This window comes from Eublepharis macularius, chromosome 2 (genome assembly GCF_028583425.1).
Source record: "Eublepharis macularius isolate TG4126 chromosome 2, MPM_Emac_v1.0, whole genome shotgun sequence".
NCBI classification, from domain to species: domain Eukaryota; kingdom Metazoa; phylum Chordata; class Lepidosauria; order Squamata; family Eublepharidae; genus Eublepharis; species Eublepharis macularius.
In genome coordinates this window covers 223,251,367-223,275,922 of record NC_072791.1, presented here as the reverse complement: position 1 = coordinate 223,275,922, position 24,556 = coordinate 223,251,367, and the positions used below count along the sequence as shown (strand labels likewise).

Here is a 24,556-nt window from a genome sequence, read left to right as displayed (position 1 = left end):
CTCCTTTACGGAGAAATCTGAGGCCAGCTAAGCATTGAGCCTTTCTGCTTCTCTCTGTCCTGTCAGGTTTCTCCATTTTCACCAAACAATGGGGGTATTGCCTGCTTTACCTTCCATTTGCTCCTCAGAAGTGTCTTTTTGTTGTGGCAAGCCTCCCTGGCCAGTCTCAGCTCACTCTGAGCTATGGCTTCTCTGAAGGCTGCCCTACAGTACCTAGCTGCCCCAGGATACTCTTCTTTGGATCAATTTCCTTCCCTCCATTTCTTGAACATCTCCTTTTGTCTCCTTAGCTTATCTCCATTTATCCACATTGGCTTCTTACATCCTCTACTCCATTTCCGTCTTGCTGGAATGGTGACAGCTGGAGGCTGCGAGAGCTCTTCTTTTAGGAGAGCCCGCCCTTCCTTCACTCCTTTCCCTTCTAGCATTCCTGTCCATGAAATAACTCTCATCATATATCTAAGTTTATTAAAGTTTACACTTCTAAAATCTAACCTACACATTTGGCTACAAACTCCCTTGGTTCCCCACAGCAAAAGGAATTCTAGGAGGACGTGATGACTTCTCCCTAAGGTTCCCACCACCTTTACCCCGTCAGCTCTTTCTTGTTGGTTAATATCACATCCAGTATGGCCAAGTCCCTCATCACTTCCTTCACCATTTGAGAAAGGAAGTTGTTGGCCAGGCAGGTCAGGCAGTTGCATGACCCTGGACACATAACAGAGTTTGTCTCCCAGCACACATCAGGGAAGCTGAAGTCTCCCATAACTACAAAGTTGTGTTTCTTGGATATCCTATTAAGCTGCTCATGGAGGGCAAAATCCCCCTCATCTCCTTGGTCAGGCAGTCTGTAGCAGACCCCAACCACAATACTGCGCGTCCTTCCCTCCCTTATCTTCACCTAGACACGTTCCGCTGGGTTGTCATTCTCCTTCTTCAGTATTTCCTAACAATCAATCCCTTTCCTCACATATACTACCACTCTACCTCCTCTACGACGCTTCCTGTTCTTCTTGAATAACTCACACCCACCCACTACTGTATTCCAAGGAATCTCCCCAGGTCCCTTCCAAGCACATGCTTCCGTGTTCTTCACAGGTGGAGTCCATCGTATGCAAGAATACATAGTCCATGGTCCTTTCAATGCTTTTTCAAGGTTGGTGAAGGTATCAGAGTGCTTTGGTGGTTCTGGAGTGGTGTGGATTTGCTGAAGGGATAAACCACGTCTGCACTCCCACCCCTGCTCCTGACCCCCTCCTCTGTTCTCCCTTGCCTGGATTCCTGCTCGTCTCTGAAATTTCCCATCCTTCTTTTTGCCCCAAGGAAAAACCATCTTGAATCTGAGGGAGAAAAGTCAGGATAGAAACATTTTAAATAAATAACTCTTTCCTCTCTTCTCCCTGCTATTTAGTCCAGGGCTTAAATCAACTTGTTTATTTACTTTTTTATTATTTTCCTTTATAGTCCACCTTTCTCACTGGGCTCCACGGCAGATTATAAATACAATTTTAAAAAAAGTTCCGCTGATCACTGAGCAGATTACAAAATATGATGATGGGAAGTCAGTGAGTGGGGGCCATCCTAGCAACTCCCACTAGTGGTTAAGAGTGCGGGACTCTAATCTGGAGAACCGGGTTTGATTCCCTGCTCCTCCACTTGAAGCCAGCAGGGTGACCTTGGGGGCAGTCACTCACAGCTCTCTTAGAGCTCTCTCAGCCCCACCCACCTCACAGGGTGATTGTCTTGAGGATAATAATAACACATTTTGTAAACTGCTTTGAATGGGTGTTAAGTTGTCCTGAAGGGCAGTATTTAAATTGAATGTTGTTATTGTTATTATTGAATGAACAGTTGTCAATTTTGCCCATTTGCAGGGTGGCACTTTGAGAAGGCTTTGTTTGGATGAGTGGATCTGTCGCAGTGGAACATACCAGGAGAGGCGGTCTTGCAGATACTTGGGTCCAATGCCTTTACGTGGTTATAGTTTAGATGGCAGGAGTATTTATCAGTTATTTACTTTAAGGTTATATTCAGGGCTTTTTTCTGGGAAAAGAGGTGGTGGAACTCAGTGGGTTGCTCTCAGAGAAAATGGTCACATGGCTGGTGGCCCCGCCCCCGATCTCCGGACGGAGGGCAGTTTAGATTGCCCTCCGCGCTGCTCAACAGCGTGGAGGGCAATCTAAACTCCCCTCTGTCTGGAGATCAGGGGGCGGGGCCACCGGCCATGTGACCATTTTCAAGAGGTTCCGGAATTCCATTCCCCCGCGTTCCCCCTGAAAAAAAGCCCTGGTTATATTCATAAAACTATAAACCCAAGCAACTAAATGAAACAAAAGTCTAGCAACATTTTTAAAGCAATCAGCACTGTAAAGACATATGTAATGGAGGCACCCTTTGATTTGTTTGTAGATTTAGCTGTTTTCTTTCTAGCTTCCGGCTTGCTGCCCTGTCCCTCTCTCATATTTGTTTGGCCTACTAAGTATAAAGCTTTCTTTCTCTGTTCCTCGGTTCTCTTCTTTTACTGACGTGTTTGCGTAGACAAATAGGGTAGTGCAAAGTTAGCATATGGTTCCTATTTTCATCTGAGGCAGTGCAAAAATGATGATGGTGGTAATTTTCTAGAAAGTATAACCTCATCGTAGACCAAATACTGCTGTCGAATATAACGTAAAATACATGGTGCATGGGGGAAACGTTAAAGAGGCATAATTGACTTTAATGCAATAGTCATATGTGAATGCATTTTAACAAAAGTAGTGTTTATTCAGAACAAGACCAGCTCTGTATCCTGACTCAGAATTGTATCCTGATGAATTCTTTAAAAAAATTGGAGGCACCTCTAATTTGAAAGCATTGAAGAAAGTCAGCATCCTCTAGCGAAAATGAAACATGTTAAGTACATCATAATTTATTAAATCATCCTAGAGGTTAGGTAGCTGGTGCAGAAAATGTAGTCTGTTTCAGACAAGGGCCACCAGAATTGGACACGTTTGGACAAAGCCTATAGGGATACACTGCATCACAATAGAAAACACAAATGTTTCCAGTTCCCTGTTGTCTAGGAAGAACATAAGAGCTTAGGGAGGGGAGACGAGTTGTATTGAGAATGTTGAAGGTTGTATTTTTAGCCGAAGCAGCTACAAACATGATTTGGTAGATATGTTCATTTGGGGTCATTAGTACCATGTTTCAAGATGGCTGACATCTGGATGCAACGCAAGAATGTGCCGATTGTTGAGGCTCAGAGTGACACATTGTATTTGAAGCAACGATTGAGAGTTATATCATAATGCATCTTAAATAACAAGGCCAAGTATGTCAGAAATGTGTTGGTTGCTGTTCCTGATTTCTGTGGCTCTTTTGGTCTTACCGGCTCAAAGCACATTGGGTTGGATCCACATTAAATAGGCTTGATGAAGCTTTTAATGTATTTATTTTAGATACTCCAATCCAATATACTTTATTGCTTCAGCACAGCCATAGCAAATAACAAAAAAAGTACAATACTATTAATACAAATTACTACACGCTAAAATTTAAACCGAAGTTAACAAAACTCCATCTAGAACTCCAAATCCATAAAATCCATACAGCATATAATATCGTGTAGTAAGTCCTAATAAGAGGAATTTATGGTTACCTTTAGAATAAAAGTTACTTCAGTAGTCTTAAATATATTTTGTTTACTGATGTTACAAACTTTGCCACTTGCATTGCAATCCATTTATCGTTACCTGCCAGCAGTGCCACTAATTTGTCTTGCTCTGACCTCCCTGGCACCCTTTGCAGAATATTTCTAAGATACTTCTCCCGAATAGTTGCAAATCTCGGGCATCGAAACATAACATGGGGCATATCTTCAATGGATTTATGATCACAGTGGCACACACAGTCAACAAGTGGGGTCTTGTTATAACAGCCTTTCAGTACTGCCAAATGAAGTATATTCATCCTAGCTCTAGTAAACGACGTCCTATATTCTGTGCATTAAATAGGCAATTTCTACTGATTACCTCTTTCCACTGCAGAATCCTCTTACGTCATTTCTCAGGTTCTCCTATCCCCCAGGAGCACCATTTTGCGGAGATCAGTACGTGGCCGGGAAGTGGGAAGGCAGGAAAGTTCCATTCTGGAACTGGAAAATTTAGGCTAATTCACAGTCCCACCAAAATGAGCTCGCTATATTCATTGGTTCAAGTGTCATCAAATTTAGTTAAATTGTCCCCCATCTTCAAAAGTAATAGCTACAGGAATCATGCAACTAAATAAAAACATTTGCTCAAGGGAGCTTTCTGGCTATCAGGCCCAGAAACAAACATACTGAAAAGCAAGATTCAAGTTCAGTAGCACCTAAAAAGACTAATGAGATTTTTTCCAGTGTATAATCTTTTAAGAGTCAAAGCTTCCTGGGAGCTCTCAAAAGCGTATACCCTATAAAATCTCTGTCATGGACTAGTTTGGGCTCAGTGAGAGTGGGGACTCCTCAGGACGAGAGGAACCTTGTGTAGAACAGCCATGACTCCTCAGGAGAAGAGGAGCTCTGTGTAGCTAGCCTTAGCCCTGACTTAGCAGAAGCCAGGGATCAGGAACCGTAGCTGCTGGCTAATCAGAGTTCACAGCCGGCAGCTGAGACAGGGCCACCAGCACTCTCCAGCCCTGATACCACTGGGGAAACTCGGCCAGGGACTTCCAACACCACTAGGGATGCCCAGCCAGGGCTGTACACATCTGGGTTGGGGGGGGCAGACACATATATCTTACTATATAATTGAGTAAGCGCATTTCAGACAACTCACTTTATACCCTGGTGCACCACCAGAGGGTGCTGCCATGGAGGGAAGTCAGGGCAAGGCACCATGTCCCTCCAGGAAATGTACCATGGTGGGAAGCCCAGGCTGGGAGAAGGATGGGAGCAGGTGGCAATGCCTGCATCTTGCCTTCACCCAGCTGGCATTAGGAGTGGAGCAGGTGGCAATGCCCACCCCCCGCCTTCACCCAGTTGGTATTAGGAGCGGAGCAGGTGGCAATACCCTATTCCCACCTTAACACAGCTGTTATTTGGAGCAGAGCAGGGGGCAGTGCCACTCCCTTCACCCAGCTGGTATTAGGAGCGGAGCACTTGGCAATGCCCACCCCCTCTTCACCCAGCTGGGATCAGGAGCAGAGCAGCTGACAATACCCACCCCCCTGGGATTAGGAGATCAGATGACAATGCCCGCCCTCCTTCTCCCAACAGGGATCAGGAGTGGAACAGGTAACAATGCCCTCCCCTGCCTTAACCCAATTAGTATTAGTGACAGAGCAGGCGGCAATGCCTATACCCACCTTATCCCAGCTGGTATTAGGAACAGAACAGATGGCAATGCCCACCACCTGCCTTAACCCAGCTGGTATTAAGAGCGGAGCAAGTGGAATTTCCCCTCTCACCATAACACAGCTGTTATTAGGAGCAGAGCAGGTGGCAATGCCACCCCGACCTTAACCCAGTTGGTATTAGAAGCAGGGCACTTGGCAATGCCCACCACCTGCCTTAACCCAGCTGGTATTAAGAGCGGAGCAAGTGGAATTTCCCCTCTCACCATAACACAGCTGTTATTAGGAGCAGAGCAGGTGGCAATGCCACCCCGACCTTAACCCAGTTGGTATTAGAAGCAGGGCACTTGGCAATGCCCACCCCCATTCAGCCAGCTGGGATCAGAGGCAGAGAAGGTGGCAGTGCCCATCTCCCACCTTAACTCAGCTGGTATTAGGATTGGATCAAGTGGCAATGCCCTCCTCTGCCTTAACCCAGCTGGTATTAGGAGCGGAGCAGGTGGCAATACCCACCCCTGGCCATCACCCATTTGGGATCAGGAGTAGAGCAGGTGGCAATGCCCATCTCACACCTTCACCTGGCTGTGATCAGGCGTAGAGCAGGAGGCAATGCCCTTCTTCCCTTCACCCAGCCCGGAATAAGGAGCAGAGCAAGTGGCAGTGCCTGCACTCTTCAACCTACCGGAATAAGCCACTGAGCTGGCGGCAGTGCCCACCCTGTCTTCACCCTGCCACAGTCAGAAGCCAAGCATGCAGCAATGCCTGCCCCCTCTTCAACCTGCTGGAATCAAGAGCAGAGCAGGTGGCAATGTCTGGCCCCCCCTTCACCCAGCTGGGATTAGGAGCAGAGCAGATAGTAAAGCCCACCGCCCACCTTCACCTGTCAGGATCAGGCGCATAGCAGAAGGCAATGCCTGTTCCTCCCTTCACCCAGCAGAGAGCAGGTGGCAGTGCCCACCCCCCCTTCACCCAGCTGGGATCGGGCTCGGAGCAGGCAGCAATGCCTACCCCCTTTCACCCAGCTTTGTTGCTAGTATATATATGTGTGAGTTGTCAAGTCACAATGGATTTATGGTGCCTCCAGCAAGGGACTTTCCGGGCAAGTGAGATGCAGAAGTGGTTTGCCATTGCCCTTCTCTTTAGAGCCTTCCTTAGTGGCTCCGTATCCAAGTAGCATCCGAAATCTGACGAGATCGGACTATACCGTGCTGCCTCCCCTCCTAGTAGATGGCTTAAGAACTCATAATTAGAAATGTTCCATACATGTTTCTTTCAAAATGGGGAGAGCAAGGAATGGTTGAAAGATGCTTCTGCTTTTAGCGCTGACGAGAAATGTCACACCTTGGTCACTAATGCAGTTTAGTTCTGTGCTTGGATGTATGTATCACAGTGCAGACTTGGCAGAACCAGGCACTTCACTTCTAAGACCTGTGGGTGATGGAAGGAAGGCACTGCAGATATGCGGTTATTGAGCAGTATGTAGATACTGCTTTTTGCAAAGCAATAATTGATGCTCGGAAATGCTCCTTTAAAAAAAAATGATTAGGAGACACATTTGAGGAACTACAAGACAGGAGCTGTGAGGCAACTGGTAAAATGGCTATAAATCTTCTCAGAAAGCCTGTTAAGCTCAGAAAAAAATGTTCCTAAACCCGTTCTTAAATGTTCTTTGCTCAAAAACAGGCCTTCTCTTCTACATGTTTTGGATGGTGTGAAACATTCTCTTGCCAGTTCTTTAGAGTTGCTTTCTCCTACCATTGAAATAATGTGGCTATGCAGGAGGCGGAATAGTATTTGCCACAGTAGCAGCTGCTTGTTTTTACAAAGCCACCACAGGCAAAATCATTTTCACTCCTCTTTATCCAGAGAATAAAAGTTAATGCATTTTGTATTTATATAAAAGATGTAACAGAACTTCCTCATTTGATTCTCCCACTAGCACTGCATGGGCCCCAACTCCGTATAAATGGACAATGTCAGTAACACTTTGCATATGGTGATTTTTTAAAAAAACAGGCTGGATGCAAAACACGGCTGCGTGTGTATAGAAGGATGCTTTTTGCTTGTGTAAGAAAGTGGAGGGCGATTTCCACTGATTTGCCCTTCCTACTGCAGCCCCCTCTGCTATATACCCCACAGTTCCTGAGGGTACCCCGAACCTCCAAATCAAAGATCCCCCAAGCTTTTTGACCCTGTGGGTATCTTTGAAATTTTGGGTTGGTGGTAGTGAGCACCACCCCAAATGGCTTCTGCAGGAGGTGGGGCTGGCCTAAGTACCTCCCTCCCTACTTTGTAAAAGAATTGCAGAAGGGGAATAAAAATAATAATACAATAATAATAACTGTGTGGTTATAAACTGCCCTTCTGGACATATTAGTGCCCACTCAGAGCAGTGAACAAGGTCAGTTTTTATTATCCCCACAATAAAGCTAGAGAGCTGGGGCTGAGAAGACCCAACTGCAGAGCTCATGGTAGGCGAGGGATTCAAACCAACAGAGTACTGACTCACAATCCAACCATTTAGCCATTATGCTGCAGCTGCAACAGCAACAGCAACAGCAACAACATGCTTATATACTGCTCTTCTAGACAGATTAGTGCCCACTCAGGAGAACAAAGTCAGTGTTATTACTATCCTCACAATAAAGCTGGGGAGCCGGGGCTGAGAGGAGGGGCTGACCCAAGGCCACCTGCTGAGCTCAGGGCAGTAGTGGGATTTGAACCGGCAAAGTGCTCATTTGCAGCTTAGCCACGTAACTGCTATGCTACAGCAGCTCTCAGAAATAAAAGAAAGCTGGGAAGGGGTGGGGGAGAGATTGGAGAATAAAGAGAAAGAAAGCCTGAAGGGGAAATGGAACTGCAAGAACAGATGTTTACCACTCCTCCTGATCTTGCTTTTGTAGCCATGGAAAACCCTTTCATTTGAATAAGGGCGGCCAGCAACAATCCCCACCTTACAGTGGCCCCACCTACTTTCTGCAAAGCTCAGTGGGTACCCGGGTACGTAGTGGCAGATGCCATGGTGCCCATGAGCGCCACGTTGTGGAACCCTGCTCCAAATGCTGGCCTTTGGCTGAGGCTCAGCAGATCTTATTGCAAAGGAGGAGGCAGCAGGGATTTGTTTCTCAAGTGGGTGATTGGCTCCAATTGTGTGTATGTCTATAACACGCCCACTCACACACCCACTGTTCCTCTGTATAGAGTTCTGTGTTTGTAAATTGGTCTCCTAGTTGTTCCCCTTCCCAAAATAGCAGCCTCCTGAGGCTGCTTTTCATTTCTCTTTAAGGCCAGGGCAGAGGTGGTCACCCCACAGCCAAAACTACACATTACATGCAACTAGGGATGGATCAAAGTTACGGCTGCTTTCAGAGCAAGGAGTATGAATTGAAGGTTTGTCATTTCAGTGCCATTTCGGAGGGACAATTACATAAGAGTGTTAGAAATATTCTAGGGCGAGGAAGCAGTCCTTTTAAAAATACTCCTTTTTTTTTTTAGCTGGAAAGATGTTCCAGTGCCGTATTGCATGTCTTTCAAATTCAATCCTAAAAAGAGTCACTCCAGGCTAAGCCCGTTGAAATCACTGAGCTTAGACTGGTGTGACTCTTTTTAGGATTGCGCCGTCAGTCTCTAAACATAGGCGCCCAAGCGTGCGTGTATTTTAGAGTATACTGGGAAGGGGCAATAAGAGACAGCTGAACACTTTTAAAAGCAGTGTGTTCCTTGGGTGAAGGAAGGAAGTGCTCCTCCATATTTATGGAACCAGTGTCTGAAATTAGCTGCATTTTTCATACACTTTTCATAGCGGCTTTACAGGATTTGGGTCTCTCGCTGCATTACGGAGCTGGAGAATGTGCTATAAAAACACACGGAACGGCTGGCTTCATTGGCATTTGGCCAGGTGCCTACTGATGAATGTAGGATTTTCCCATCATCTGGCGTTGAGCTGTATTGGAACTCCCAAATGGAGAGGTTTTTTCAGCATAATCCTAAGCAGAGGTTACTCCGGCCTAAATCCATTGATTTCTCTGGGTTTAGACTGGAGTAACTGCTTGGGATCGCGCTGTTTGTGTCTGAAGTGGTGCATGTAAGATTCTGCTCCTTTATGCCGAGGCATTTTGTCTAAGTTACATTGGAGCGCTTTCTAATTTTTCCTGTTGCTCAGGCTCATGACAGGTTAAGCCAGTAGTTTTTAAACATGAGAGAAATCTATGAAACTTTGTCCCATGAAACCCTTTTGGTGGCCCAGATAAATGCAAACAATCTATTGGTGATCGGATGGAGGCAGAGCTAGGCATTCTAGCATTGAGAGTGCTCATCTGAGTTTCTGTGTGGCAGGACATAACGGGGAAGGGAAGGGAAGGCTGTGGCTCCATAACAGAAAATCTGCTTTTGGCATGCAGAAGATTTCAGGTTCAGTTCCTGGCATCTTCATGGGCGATGTGAAGCACAGTTTCCGGAGATGATGGAGAGCTGCTGCCAATCTGAGTTGACGATACTGATCTTCAGGGCTTTTTTTCTGGGAAAAGAGGTGGCGGAACTCAGTGGCGGAACTCAGGACTGCACAATGACGTCACTTTGCATCAGTTGGAACAAGGGGGGAGTTTTTAAAAGTTTAAATCGCCCTCGGCAAAAATGGTCACATGGGCGGTGGCCCCGCCCCCTGATCTCCAGACAGAGGGGAATATAGATTGCCCTCCGCGCCGCTCCAGCAGTGTGGAGGGCAATCTAAACTCCCCTCTGTCTGGAGATCAGGGGGCGGGGCCACCGGCCATGTGACCATTTTCAAGAGGTGCCGGAACTCTGTTCCACCGTGTTCCTGCTGAAAAAAAGCCCTGCTGATCTTGATGGATGAATACTCTGATTCAGGATAAGACAAATTCATGTGTTTCTTAGGAGTGTTCGGCTCCAAGCTATAATGCTGTAGTTTGGGTTTATATGTATTTATTATTTATCTACAACAACAACAACAGCATTCAATTTGTATACCGCCCTTCAGGACAACTTATTGTCCACTCAGAGCAGTTTACAAAGTATGTCATTATTATCCCCACAGCAAAACATCCTGTGAGGTGGGTGGGGCTGAGAGAGCTCTGAGAGAGCTGTGACTGACCCAAGGCCACCCAGCTGGCTTCAAGTGGAGGAGTGGGGAATTGAACCCAGCTCTCCAGTTTAGAGTCCCATGCTCTTAACCACTGCACCAATATTTTTATGACACCTTTCCAACCAGTTCAGTGTCCCCCAAGGTGGCCAGCAGTCCAAACATTAAAACAAAATTTAAAATGCATCTGTATACAACAATAAAAATAATTCAACAAAATACAAACACATAAACAGGATGGAGGGGCGCTGAGGGAACACATAATTATAGAATGGGAAAAACTCGTCTTGGCAGTAGTATGTGCGAAAAGGATCCAGGGATCTTAGTAGACCAGACGCTGAACATGAGTCAGCAGTGTGATGTGGTAGCTAAAAAGGCAAATGCGATAGTGTCCCAGTCATGCGAAGTGATGGTATTGCTCTGCTCTGGTTAGACCTCACCTAGAGTATTGTGTTCAGTTTGGGCATCACAGTTTCAAAAGGATATAGACAAGCTGGAACGTGTCTAGAGGAAGGCAACGAAGAGGGTGAGGGGTCTGGAGACCAAGTCCTATGAGCAGGGCCGGCGGGCCTATTGAGGCCAGGTAGGCGGTGGCCGCAGGCGCGGGGTACCGGAGGGAGTGCCAGAGGAGGCGCGGCGGGCGGGAGCACGTGCCACAAAGCACCAGCCTCCTATCCCTCCCACCCTGCGCCGCTGCCGCCGCCAGCACAAGCCCCCGGCCAGGCGCAGCCACCGCGGGCAGGCATCTGCGGCGGCGCAGGCAACCGAGCAGGAGAGCTCGGAGGCCACCCGCTGCAGCAATTGGGCCGGCGGCGGCGCGTATGCTCCTGTGATGACATCACGCATGATGTCATCATGCAGGCCGGTGAGCTTGGGGGCGCCCGGCCGGCCGCGAGCGTGGTAAACCTTTGCACCGCCCCTGCCTGTGAGGAAAGGTTGAAGGAGCTTGGAATGTTTAGCCTGGAGAGGAGACGACTGAGAGGTGATACGATAACCACCTTCAAGTACCTGAAGGGCTGTCATATAGACGATGGTGCAGAATTGTTTTCCATTGGCCCCAAAGGTTGACCCAGAACCAACGAGTTGAAATTAAATCAAAAGAGTTTTCAGCTAAAGATTAGGAAGAACTTCCTGACAGAGTGGTTCTTGAGTGGAACAGGCTTCCTCGGGAGGTGGTGGCCTCTCCTTATTTGGAGGTTTTTAAGCAGAGGCGAGATGGCCCTCTGACAGCAGAGCTGATTCTGTGAACCTGGGCAGATCGTGAGGAGGAAGGCAGGAAGGGTTACATCAGTGCTTAGTTGTCGTGACCTACATGCCCAAGGTAATGCCGATCGCCACTTTGGGGTCAGGAAGCGATTTTCCCCAGGCCAGTTTGGCTAGGGATCCTGACAGTGTTTTGCCATCTTCTGGGCATGGAGCAGGGGTCTCTGGGGGAATGGGGGGGGGAGGTAGCTGTGAATTTCCTGCATTGTACAGGAAGTTGGATTAGATGATCCTGGTGGTCCCTTCCAACTCTACGACTCTATGATTTTGTGAAAACTCACGTATGGCTTCTTATAAGCACATTTGTTTTTCTTCAGGGTTTAAAAAAAACTTATCCATTGTTCTCTGTAAAACTTTAACAAGCCTTTGATGAGGATATAGCCAAGAAGTTGCAGATACTTAAATATTTCCCATTTCTGTTCTCTGTTTGTTGCTTTTCTTGCTTCCTAACTCACCTCACAAAATTATTTATTACGCCTTTATTTAGAGAATGTGTAGGCCACCTTTCCAGTCTTGCCCAAGGAGGCTCATAACAATAAAATAAGCCAGTCAGTCCACCTGTCTATTTGTGCATGGTCATCCTGGCCATTCATCCAGGTCTTAGGAAGGGTGCAGTTTTCCCAGGAGATAAGAGCACCCAGTAAAGAACTCTAGTTTCTAGGGACTCTTGTAGGCATAACGAAGTAGGAGGTGACAGATCTAGGATGATGGGTTGGTAAGGGACCTTCTTCTCAAGGTTTTTTGCAGGCACGGATGAATCTGCTGTACTGACTTTGGAGGAATAAAGAGGAATTATTTTTTTACTAGGAAGCTCCTTCGTACAATCTTTGTTTGCAAACCTTCCAGAGCCATTTCTGATTTTGTTTTCATGGCAGGGAAGCTATTTCACTACAGTCTCTTTTTTGCATTGTAAATGTATTGTCAGAAGCCCAGGCTATCTGGGAGGAGTCCATGCAATGCCTCCTTCCCTTGAAAGTGTTACCTCCATTTTTTAAACCTTGGGAATCAAGAAGTTCCCAAATCTGGGAGTGCTTTCAGAAAAGACCCTTGGTGACATTTGAGCGATCTGATGCTTATTTCCTCTGCGGGACTCTCAACCTCCTTTGGCCTTTCATCCCCTTCTGTTCATCTTAGCTCTGTGGTTTTTCTGAGTGCTGCCATCAGAGTTTTAATTTTTTTTTTTTTACTTCCTAGAGCCCTTCCAACAAGCTCCATCTGGTGAGATGCTTTATTCACCCCTCCTCTTTCACAGTTCCCAGGGAACGCTGGCATCCAGTCCCTGGTGAGCATACTGGCTTTCACCCTTCCCCCTCTGTGGTTAGGGAAATGAAAAAGTGCTGCCCTTCCAATGGTGCCTGGTGTTAATCTGTCTGGAGCTGTATCTTGTGCATGTTTCCTACCCATCACATCATACCAAACATAGGCTCGTCTCGGAGGCACACAGTAAGAAGTGAGCTTCATGTACCCTAACTTGCCCCAGTTTTTCAGGCACTGGTTTTGGAAGAGAAAAAAGGGAATATACCAGTAGCATATATCCAACTATGAGGTTCCTCTGATGGAATGACATTTCTTACTCCCCCCTACATTGGTTCGCTGTGCTGCTCCTGAGAATCTGGTTATCCCTGCAGACAAAATTGGGGGAGGCTGCAGTAAGAAAAGAAATTTGGGAAGTCCCATTCCATGGAGTCCATGAATGTTTGAATGCATACCACTATCTTAATTTTATATAAAACATAATTTGAGTGTTAATAATTCTCTGAACTCAAGTTGAACTCAAGGGAGTTAGTGTGGTGTAGTGGTTAGAGTGTCAGACTAGGATCTGGGAGAACCCGGTTTGAATCCCCCACTCTCCTATATAAGCTCTTTGGGTGACCTTGGGACTCTCTCTCTCTCTCTCTCTCTCTCTCTCTCTCTCTCTCTCTCTCTCTCTCTCTCTCTCTCTCTCTCTCTCTCTCTCTCTCTCACACACACACACACACACACACACACACACACACACACACCCTAACCTACCTTACAAGGTTATTGTGGGGATAAAGTGGAGTAAAGGAGAATTATGTAAGCCTACTTGGGTCCCTGTTGGGGAGAAAGGTGGGGTATAAACTCCTCTCAGCCCCAGCTCCTCAGCTGGGATAATAACAACATTAACTTTGTTCACTACTCTGAGCAGGTACTGATCTGTCCAGAAGAGCAGTAGATAAACACACTGTTATCATCATTGTTATAAACAAAGTAAATGAATAAATATGTGCAGCTTTTTGCTTATGCAGATCCAGCTGATATAAAGGGCACACAGTCATAATCATTGTCTTGGTGCGTGACGGGATTTGCCTGTGTAAACCTGCTTGGTGTGCCCGGTGCCAAGATTGCAAATATGTGAGCCAGTGGTTGAAATACAAGTAGGTCCCATCACCCCCGGGTAGCATAGTAAGAGTTTCTAGAAGCTGAACTGGATTGTTAGGCAGGAGATTGAATCCAGGATCTCTTTTGTTGATGTTGTTGTGCTGAGTAGTCGACCACAGGGTGGGGTCTTGGACGTTGGTGGGGAGAAGGTGATAGGATTTGTTAGGAACATTTTGAGGCTTTGTTTGAATTCTAATGGAATCTAATTGCTAGCCTGTAAAATCAAATCAGGCTACAAAATGGTCTTTTCAGCTGACCTAGGGGAAAGCTAGCAGGTGCGGACAGGCTTGGGAATGCTCTTGGGGGTGGATTGAATTGGTAGAGAAGAGTAGGAGCATAATCCAAAAATGTCGCCACATGTCTGGTTCACTTATACATATTTCAAAGTCTTAGCAAGATCATTTAGCCTGAAGACAAGAGTAGCAATCGGACATAGAGGTAGAGGTGCTGAAATCCACTGATGAGTGCGAGTTAAGAATGCTGGATTAGAAAGAAAATACTTGGATACTTGGAAAGAAAGAAAATACTTGGAATGTAGGTGCAAGGTGAGATACATGCTGAGTAGGGGTGTGCATCCCGAAAAGATTCGGGTTTCCCACTTTGGGTTTACCCGAAAGGGGGGGGGGAATTCAGAAATACCATAATTCCGAAGCGACAAGCTGCTTTGGAATTCTGATATTTACTCACTTCGGTATGCTCCGTAAATATTAGGAGCATACTGAAGTGAGGGGGAGCAACTCCCCCACCCCAACCTCCCACCCCCCTGGGGCAACCCCTCCACCCCCACCCCCCAACCAGTTACTTGGCCTTCAGGGAGAGGGGGAGGGTGATCAGCTGGGCAGTGGACCGCTGCTGCGGTGGCAGTGGCGGCAGCATACACGAGGCTGCGACAGCCTGGAGCCGGCGCCTCTGCCACCGCACTGTCTCCTCTGAGCCTGCAGGGAGGTGGGGAGGGCCGGAGCCGTCTCCTCCGGCCCTTCCTGCCCCTTAAATGGCCACCCTGCAGCCATTTGAGGGGCAGGAAGGGCTTTCTCCACCTCCTCCATCGCTCCGCGGCCCTGCTGGACTTCGGAAAGCTTTGATTCAGGATTATGAATGCTTCGAAAAGCTTTGATTCGGGATTTCCGAATCGGGGCCAGCATGCTGGCCCCAGTTCGGAAATCCCAAATCTTTATGGATTGGGTCCGATTTGGGAACTTTACCCAAATTGGAAACCCAAAGCGCACATCCCTAATGCTGCGTAGGGATGTGGTTTTTGAGAAGGAAAGCTAATGGCCAGTGATACAGTGCTTTTACCTCTTGGGTCATGTTTATGATGGTTGAAGTCGAATTCTTTCCCCTGTGATTTGTGCTTTTGCATAGGAAAAACAGACTTCAGCAGTCTATTTGGCGGAAGGTCAGGGTTGATTGGGAATTTATGGGCATTCTACTGATGCAAGATGGAGGAGGAGAGAGGGCCTCCCATTATCCCTCCTCCTTGCAGCCCATCAAACTTCCTTGCCCATTGGCCTCAGGGGATCCTAAAATCTCTGACAAGGCCTCTTGGGGAGGTCACAGGGAGCAGCTGGGAGAAAGGAAAGGTGGGAAAGACCCACTTGTGAAAAAACCATAAGATCCAACCAAATGGATTCAGCTTTAAGAGACTACAAACATACAATGTAAATATGTAAATTAAAAATCAGAGTTCATTATAAAGACATTTTAAAATAAACATTTTAAAAACCCATTTCACCCTCTAAAAAAGAAGAAACAGCCCGAGGGCAGGAGAGAGAGGGTGAAGCATTTACAGTGCCACCCTAAGCACTTACGCCTTTCTAATCCCATTGATTTCAATGGATGTAGACAAATGTAATTTGCATAGTCTTTTTAGCATAGTTCAGCAGTGATGATGGAACCAGGGCTTTTTTCCTGGGAAAAGAGGTGGTGGAACTCAGTGATGGAACTCAGGACCGCACATTAATGGAACTCAGGACTGCACTTTGGGTCAGCTGGAACAAGGGGGGAGTTTTTTAGAGTTTAAATAGCCCTCGGCGAAAATGGTCACATGGCTGGTGGCCCCGCCCCCTGATCTCCAGACAGAGGGGAGTTTAGATTGCCCTCTGCGCCACAGGGGGCGGGGCCACCGGCCATGTGACCATTCTCAAGAGGTGCCGGAACTCCGTTCCACCGCGTTCCTGCTGCAAAAAAGCTCTGCATGGAACTCTCTGCTCAGAAGATTTTCCATGAAAGTTTCTGTTGAGAAGAGTTCAGAAGTTGTGATGTCTTCATCATTTCTTTACTAAATATGAAGAGTGAGCAAGATAAGATAGGAAAGCAGAACCAAGAGCACAGGCAAGGCCGAATTCCCAGCGACTCCAATTCAGTCCCTCCCTCCAGATGGAGTTATATTGCTGTGTTTTTCTGGTCAATCAGCCTATTGGCTTTAAGACTGAGATGGGAAAAGTACTCATTTCATGGCTCAAGGAGAGCCGCGTTCACAATTACCCTCCACCAAAAACCCCACATGGTTTCTGTAGGCCCTTTGCGCCACCGTACCAAATGTGCACACGCACACACACAATAAGATAAGGTGTACATGTGAAGTGCTGTCAAGTTGCAGCTGACTTAAATTGTCCCCTGCTGGGTTTTTTCAGAGCAAGAGATGAACCCATGTGGTTTGCCATTGCCTGCCTCTGCATAGCAACACTGGACTTCCTTGGAGGTTTTCCATCCAAGTACTAACCAGGCTTCTAAGAGCTGACAAGATTTGGGTTATCCAGGCCAGGGCAAGAAAAGATACAGCTAATATTAAATATATAACCTTTTAAACCAGAACAGTACCTCTGAGCATGTCTCTCCCCATCCCTGTGGAACCTTAACTAACCTTTCATTTGAGTCCAGTAGCACATTAAAGATTGCCAAGATTTCCAGGGTATAAGCTTTTGAGAGTGAAAGCTCCCTTTGTCAGATATCTGGTATCTGATGAAGGGAGCTTGATTCTTGGAAATTTATACCCTGGAAATCTTGTTGGTCTTTAAGGGCTCAAATCTTGCTCTTCTAATGCAGACCAACATGGCTACACACCTGGAACTTCCCTCTCTGCCTTCCACTCCCTCCTCCACATGAGGTGAAAGTGTGAGTCACCCTGAGGACGAATAAAACCACCACCCACTCCCTGTGTCCAGCTTGCAGTTTTCCGGGGTGGCGGTAGTTTTTACACTCTTGTTCTCTTCCTGACAGTTGCCCAGGTACTGGGGTGCACCTGCAGAGAAGGGGTAGCGCATTGAGGAGCCACGCTCAGAAGAGTCACGGGGCACTCCTGAGCCATTGAGTGAATATCACTGATCTAGACAAAGAGTAGCCAGATGTTCCATATTAGCGCCTCCTGTAAAAAGAGCGGTTAATGATGGCATCGCTTTCTGGTTTATGCTTCCCTCTTTCCCACTGGATGTTGTGGCCTGGTCTCAGAGCCAAGCTACAAGTGACGCCTGACACAGGTTGGACACTTGTCAGCTTCCCTCAAGTTTTGATGGGAAATGTAGGCATCCTGGTCTTGCAGCTGTAATGGAGAGCCGAGCTGTAAAACCAGGACGCCTACATTTCCCATCAAAACTTCAGGGAAGCAGACAAGTGTCCAACCTGTGTCAGGCGTCACTTGTAGCTTGGCTCTCAGCCTGCTTACCCGTCTTATCTGTTCCTACATCACCTCTAGCTCTGTGTTCGAGCATTTGCTTGGCATACAAAAAGTTCCAGGAATCTGCATTTAAAAGGTAATGGAAAAGGCCTGAGACCGTGGACAGCAATTGTCAGTCTGATTAGACAATACTGACTTAAAAAACACACACAAAAACCTTTATTTTTTATTTATAATATCGTTAACAACTACCAATAACAGTTTAATCAGTGCCAACAATTCGACGCTCTGTAACATTATTCCAGTTCAAGTCTACAAACAGGATAAGGTGCTGTGTCATAAACAAACCATACCATCAGGTATCCTAATCCCTATGCTAAAATACAGTTCCAAACAATTTATAGTTATAAGTCAGTATACTTCAGAGAATAGCAATGAAACTGTATTTCAGTGGGTCTGTTTGCTGGATTGGTCATTGCTGAAAATGAATTCTAGAAAAGGGAACCGTGTTTTCATGAATGAAGATTTTCCATGTATTTTAATTGATCCGCTATCTTTGACAATACTAACCTTGATGGACCAATGGGGTTGATTCAGTCTAAGGCAGCTTCAAATCTCTCAGCTGGTTTTTCTACTGATTTTATTCACGTTCCAGACCCAGAGGCTTAAGCGATTAGATTCTTGACATTCAGAGAGGCCTGCAGTGATTTAGGTTTTGGAAACCTCGCTAATGTGGTAGCGGCCAGAACGCAAGGAACAATCGCGCCTCTTTATCCTGGGTTTTAACAGCAGGTGTGATTAATGTACGGAGAACCTTGTTCCAGCTCATAACTAGGCCTGTGGTAAAGCAGAGAATGGAATTTGGATAATCTTCTGCTGTCCTCTCCCCCCCCCCTTTGATTTAGTCACAGGACCAGTCCTTGGGGGCTGCAATTCTAAAATAGTAGCTGTATATAAGAACACACAGCAAGTTTAGGATGTTAGCTTGGATGCCACAACATTTTTCCCCTTCAACCCCAGGAGTTGTGTTTTTTATCTCTGGAATGTATCTGCACTCGTTCCATGCTCGAGGAATTAAGTCATCTATATCTGTCCTTTGTTTATGTTGGATTCCTGCTGTTGTGTGGGAAAGTTGTGTTTTCCTTGACAAAAATGTCCCCTCTCCTGATTATCGCACTACCATACAGTTAACGTCAGAGTGGAGATGTAAGAGGGTGGAAGGATGGTAGCGGCAGCTCCTTAAACACATAGACTCCTGTAACATCTGCGCAAACCAAAGGAATAACTTGCGTTTAAACATACTGCAGTTGAAGCGTAAGCGTGTGTGGGTGCCCTTCTCTGCGCATCGTTCTTTGACCTTTCAAAATATTAAATTTTTTTAGGTTGTGGTTATACTGGGCATGGAGTACATCATTGAACAACTGGCTTCTCGTTCTCAGCATAGCTCTGATTATAACCCCCTCCACCTAATTCTAAATAATAGTCCTTTGACACGACCGATCAGTCTGTTGTTGTTGTTGTTGTTGTTGTTGTTGTTGTTGTTGTTGAGCCTTGTTTCCTGTTCCCCTTAGTATGTCCACAGATCTTTTAAAATTCTCTCTTCAAGCAATTTGTGATCTAAAATATCAAATGATTTGGTGGTGCAGTTGCTTGAGTGTCATTTCCTTAGTCTCTTGAGACTTTTGCTGTTTTTATGATGTCAGATAGTAATTAATCTATTTTCACTTGCAGCTGTCGCCCCCCCCCCCCCCAGCATGTCATTCAGTAATGAGAGATAAAGACCATATTATCCTTCCAGGGAGAAAAGTGGCCTAACATGTTTAAATAAAATAAATAGATGAACATTAAAATGAAAATTTATTTATGTCTGTTTGTTCTTAAGAATTAGTAATCAGCTCCCTCTCTTTTTGGATATGCTGCAACATGGAATAACAGCCCCCTTTTAGGAGGGATCCAGAGGAGTCAGCCGTGTTAGTCTGTAGTAGCAAAATCAAAAAGAGTCCAGTAGCACCTTTAAGACTAACCAATTTTATTGTAGCATAAGCTTTCGAGAATCACAGTTCTCTTCGTCAGATGCAGATCTGACGAAGAGAACTGTGATTCTCGAAAGCTTATGCTACAATAAAATTGGTTAGTCTTAAAGGTGCTACTGGACTCTTTTTGATTTTGCTTTTAGGAGGGAGTTAAACTTACCCTTTCCGCCTCTTCTGTCAGTGCTTTGCTACTGATGGAAGAGTAAGAAGAGGCAGTTTCCTAATTTTGTAATGCTAGGAAAATCATGACGCTGTAAGAATCCATAAACATATTAAATTAGGCCTGCGTATACATCTGTGCACCAGACGTGAAGTGTTCCATTTCGTGAACTCTGCTTAAAATGTCACGATAAATCAATGGGAGCTGTGCTTTACACTTGTGAAAATGGCTGTAGATCTTCCTAAAACGGTGGCCCTTCAGATGACCGTATTTATAGTTGCTAAGAGGACTGTGGTTGCCTGTTTTTTAAGGCTTGAAGCGGCAGGACTTCAAGTAGACTAACCTTTTTTTAAAAAAAAAAAGTTAAAAAAATAAGCAGATGTGGCTGGGACAGTCCATATTATCCTGTTTCTTGAGATCACGCGTACTTCTGTAGCGTCTGTGTCGACCTCTGACAGGGAATGATTTGAAAATCCAACCAATGTAAGAAGTTTGTTGATTTGAAACACATCCATTCTCCATTTACACTGACAACGCAACACTGAAGACCACTTTTCAGTACAGATGCTGCAGTAGAACTAGATTTTCCTAAAAATGTTTTGTTGATTGCAGGACTTTTTTTCCCGGGAAAAGAGGTGGTGGAACTCAGTGGGTTGCCCTCGGAGAAAATGGTCACATGGCTGGTGGCCCCGCCCCCTGATCTCCAGACGGAGGGGAGTTGAGATTGCCCTCCGCGCCCAGCTGTCTGGAGATCAGGGGGCGGGGCCACCAGCCATGTGACCATTTTCAAGAGGTGCCAGAACTCCGTTCCACTGCGTTCCTCCCGAAAAAAAGCCCTGGTTGATTGATTGCAGTATCTGCTATTAAAACCCCATTGTGCCTTTTATTTTTACGCAGACTTACATCGGTAGTGTGGTGATATCAATCAATCCATACAGACCGCTGCCTATTTATTCACCGGAGAAGGTAGAAGAATACCGAAACAGAAACTTCTATGAACTCAGACCTCACATGTGAGTATGATGCTATAGAGATCGAAGACTTCCTATTCTTCAAAGCAATGCAGCGATGGGCAAAAACTGCTGCATTTATATGATCTTGTTGTTCCTTTACTTGCCTCTAGGGATACAAAGCTTGTTTGCAGATTTGTTTTAACGGGAGAAAAATTGTATTCAGTGACTATTTGGAGTTCAGTTTTAAGGATGGGAAAGTGACCTTTCATTGTCTCTCCAGCCAGAGCTAGCTGGCCATTGACAACAGCAGTCCTGTGTCCACCCTGCTCCCAATTTCATAAAAAGCATGCTGTGATGTTGTCATGCTGGGAATTTCTCTGCCCTTGCAAACTACATCCAATGAAGTAGAGAGAGCTATGCAGCTAGATGATTCAGAGGGCAATGAGTAGCAGGGCTGCTGCTCTTGGTATAATAACCGTCTGGTTTTGGATTAAATCTTCCAGATGTTAAGCCAGAGTGTGCGCATGCGTGTTGATTCAGAGCTTGTACATAAACCCCCGTTTCTATCAAATAAGTTCTTTGTGAAAGTGTTCTGTGTATCTTTACTTGATTAGCACTTCTTGATTTCCAATGATTTCTGAATGTTTGGACTGAGGCATTCCACATAGATTAGTGGTTCTCAAAACTCTAGCAATTTGAGGACTCCCATTTTGATTTAAAACACTTTGAGGACTCCAAAACTCTCTTCCCTAACTAGTGCCTAACATAAGTCAAATTGCTCCCTTTTCACATGTTTGTGGTAAATCATGAATATCCTATGGAGGCTTCCATCTTCTCACATCCTGTTCTCAAAACCATACAGGGAGACCCTCGTCAGCTGCACGCTGAAGACAAGTTTAAGTAAAATGTTTATATTTCTACACCTGGTCTACAAGATCAGATCTAGTCTCTGAGGGTAGCGGATTCTAAAACGTCCTGATCTAACTTCTGATCAACCTTACCTCTTTATTTATTTATATTTTTAAATGTTATTTATAGTCCGCCTTTCTCACCTAAATTCAAGGTGGATTACGCAGTGTAAGTCAATACGATCCATGGCTGGAACATTCACTAAGTAATACAATAGGCTACAGATTGCAGAAATCTGAAAACAAGTTGAAATCTGATACAGAACTGAAACAAAATATAAGCAATTTAACACAATCTATTAAAGGTGGAAACGACCCAGTTGGAGAATATCTACATCAATAAGTATTACCCAGTAGTATAGTCTACAGTTCCTGTCCCTTTACCAAAGGATGTCTCTGAGCCATTTCTTACAGCACTGCCATATTATCTGAGTGAAAAAGCCCTCCTGAGTAATTCAGTTTTGCAAAATTTACAGAAAGCCAAGAGAGTAGGCGCTTTCCTGACATCTTGAACTTGATTATATAGGAGCCTTGCTCTGGGGATTGTGTGAAACTTGCTTTTTTTCAATAACTTTTGGGCTGAACTTTTGGGCTGGGAAGGAGCCTGGAAAAACTTGCAGTAGTCCTTAGAGAAAGAGAAAAAGTCCACAGTCACACACGACTAGGGCTGTGCTATTCGGGTTTCGCTTCGGGTAAAGATACCCGAAGCAGACCCGATTTGGGAAGCTTCAGTATTCCCGAAGCGGGGCCAGCATGCTGGCCCCGCGTCGGAATATTGAAGCAAAGCTTTCCGAAGCATTCGCAAATGCTTTGGAGAGCTTCGGGGCTTGTTTAAAGGGCCCTTTAAACACCAACCCTCCACACTTCCCCCCACCTACCTTGTGGTGGCTCCGGGCCGGCTCCTCTGCTGCCGCTGCGCCGCTGCCCAAGCCTGCGTGGTGGTGGGGAAGGCCGGAGCCGCCTCCTCCAGCTCTTCCTGCCCCTCAAATGGCCACAACGTGCTGGTGGCTGGCAGCCATTTGAGGGGCAGGAAGGGCGGTGTGGCGGTGGCAGAGGAGCCGGCTGACTCCAGGCCGCGCTGCCTTGTGCTGCCGCCGCTGCCACCACTGTGGCGGCAGCCCGCTGCCCAGCTGATGACCCTCCCGCTGCCAGGTAACTCGGTGGGGGTTGGAGGGGTCTCCCCAGGGTTGGGTGGGGGATGGAGGGGTCTCCCCAGGGGGGTGGGGGGTAGAGGGGTTGCCCCAGGGAGGGTGGGGGGGTGGAGAGTTTCCCCCCTTGCTTCTGTATGCTCCAAATCTTTATGGAGCATACCGAAGCGATTCCCAAACCCCGGATTTGGGGGTATTCTGAATCGGTATCCCGGAATACTGAATATCCCTACCTGTGCACAGCCTTACACACGACTTAAAATTCCATTAAATTTGAAAACTCATTACCTTTTGTTGTCTATGGATACAGTGTGGTCTCTCTTTCCTCATGATGAAATCCTTGGAAAATGAAAATTCATTTAGTTTTGGACCTGAACTAATTACAACAACTGTATTACTGTGATAGAGGAGTATCTCAAGGATAGAGGACTGTTTATACTGAATTATAATTGGTAATTTGCAGTCATCATAAATTTGTTCTGGTGGTCCCTAAAATGTACTTGCTTCAAACCTCTAGCTTGTAGTTCCAGTAAAATAAATGCTGGAATTCTCTGGGGACTGCTTAGAAATAAACCTTAACGTGGAACTACCTGTTGTAAGGAAAATATGACTTTCCCAACTCTGACTGTTTCTTATAGATAATGGTGGTGGAGAAATTAGTAAAGGAGAGTCAGTGAAAAGATAGGTAAATGCCCTCCATTATCCTTTGTAAATACCCTCTTACCCTGAGCTTTCAGCCATTTTTTGTCTGAAACTATAAACATACCTGGTGTCAGGGCTTGCGGTGGCCACCGCTGGGCAGGGCACCAGTCTGACCAGCCCTGACGTCAAAGGGGTGCCAGGGATGCTGCAGGACCCTGCTCTGTGAAAGGAGGGGTGGTATACCTCACCCAGACTCCCTCTCAGTCCACTCACTGGCCTGCTCAACCTGTGCCACTCACCCCCTTTGATCTCTGCCATCTCCTCCTTCATCGACTCTCCTCTTTGTCTCAGCTCTGCTCCAACTCCACTCCATTGCTCCTACTCAACCCACCTCGGCCTGTGGGTGTGCTTCCCTTTTATCCCTTCATCCTAGCCATGCTCCACCTGCCAACCACGCCCTCCTGCATGGCCCTAGTTGGCCTAGGCAGCTGCACCTGTGCTCGTTTGGCTGGAAGCACTGGGCCAGTCCACCTGTGCCTCGTTGGCTGGCTGTCCAGCCTCCCTGGCTGAGCTGACGGCCAAAGGCAGGCACAGCTGAGCCTCCCTGGCTGGCTGTCCATCTCCTCCCACAGAATGCCTCAGGCAGCTCCACCTGGAGCTGCTTAGCTCCTAGCATCCCCTGGGCTAGGTTACTGCTTTCCAGCTGGGCTGCAGGCTGGGGCGTGGCTCTGAGCTGCTGAGGCAGCTTCTCCTCCCTGGCTGGTAAGGCTTCAGCTTGGCCCGCTGCTGCCTGCTTGTCCCAATTGTCTTGGTCCTCTCTAGCCCCCTCTGGGTTGCCCCCAGTCTCCTTACCTGGCCCCCTGGACTCTCACTGGAGGGTGGGGCTGGTTGGCCTCCACCTGCCCCTTCTAACCCTCTGAGGCTTGGGTGTCCCTTTCCTTCCCCCTGTGGCTGGCTGGATCTGGGTCTGGCTGTCTGCCGAGGCAGCTGGGTCGCTGCCTCCTGGGGTCTCCTGTCCTCTT

The 24,556-nt window shown here is 46.5% G+C and overlaps 1 protein-coding gene across 3 annotated transcripts in view; it reads left to right on the top strand.

Moving 5' to 3' along the window:
* MYO1B (myosin IB) overlaps positions 1-24,556 on the top strand; it is a 211,803-nt gene that overhangs the window by 43,385 nt on the left and 143,862 nt on the right. For all 3 annotated transcript variants that reach the window (XM_054970608.1, XM_054970607.1, XM_054970606.1), the window contains exon 3: positions 20,781-20,896. In XM_054970608.1, coding sequence (XP_054826583.1) covers positions 20,781-20,896 — 116 coding nt within the window. The remainder of the gene's footprint in view (positions 1-20,780; positions 20,897-24,556) is intronic.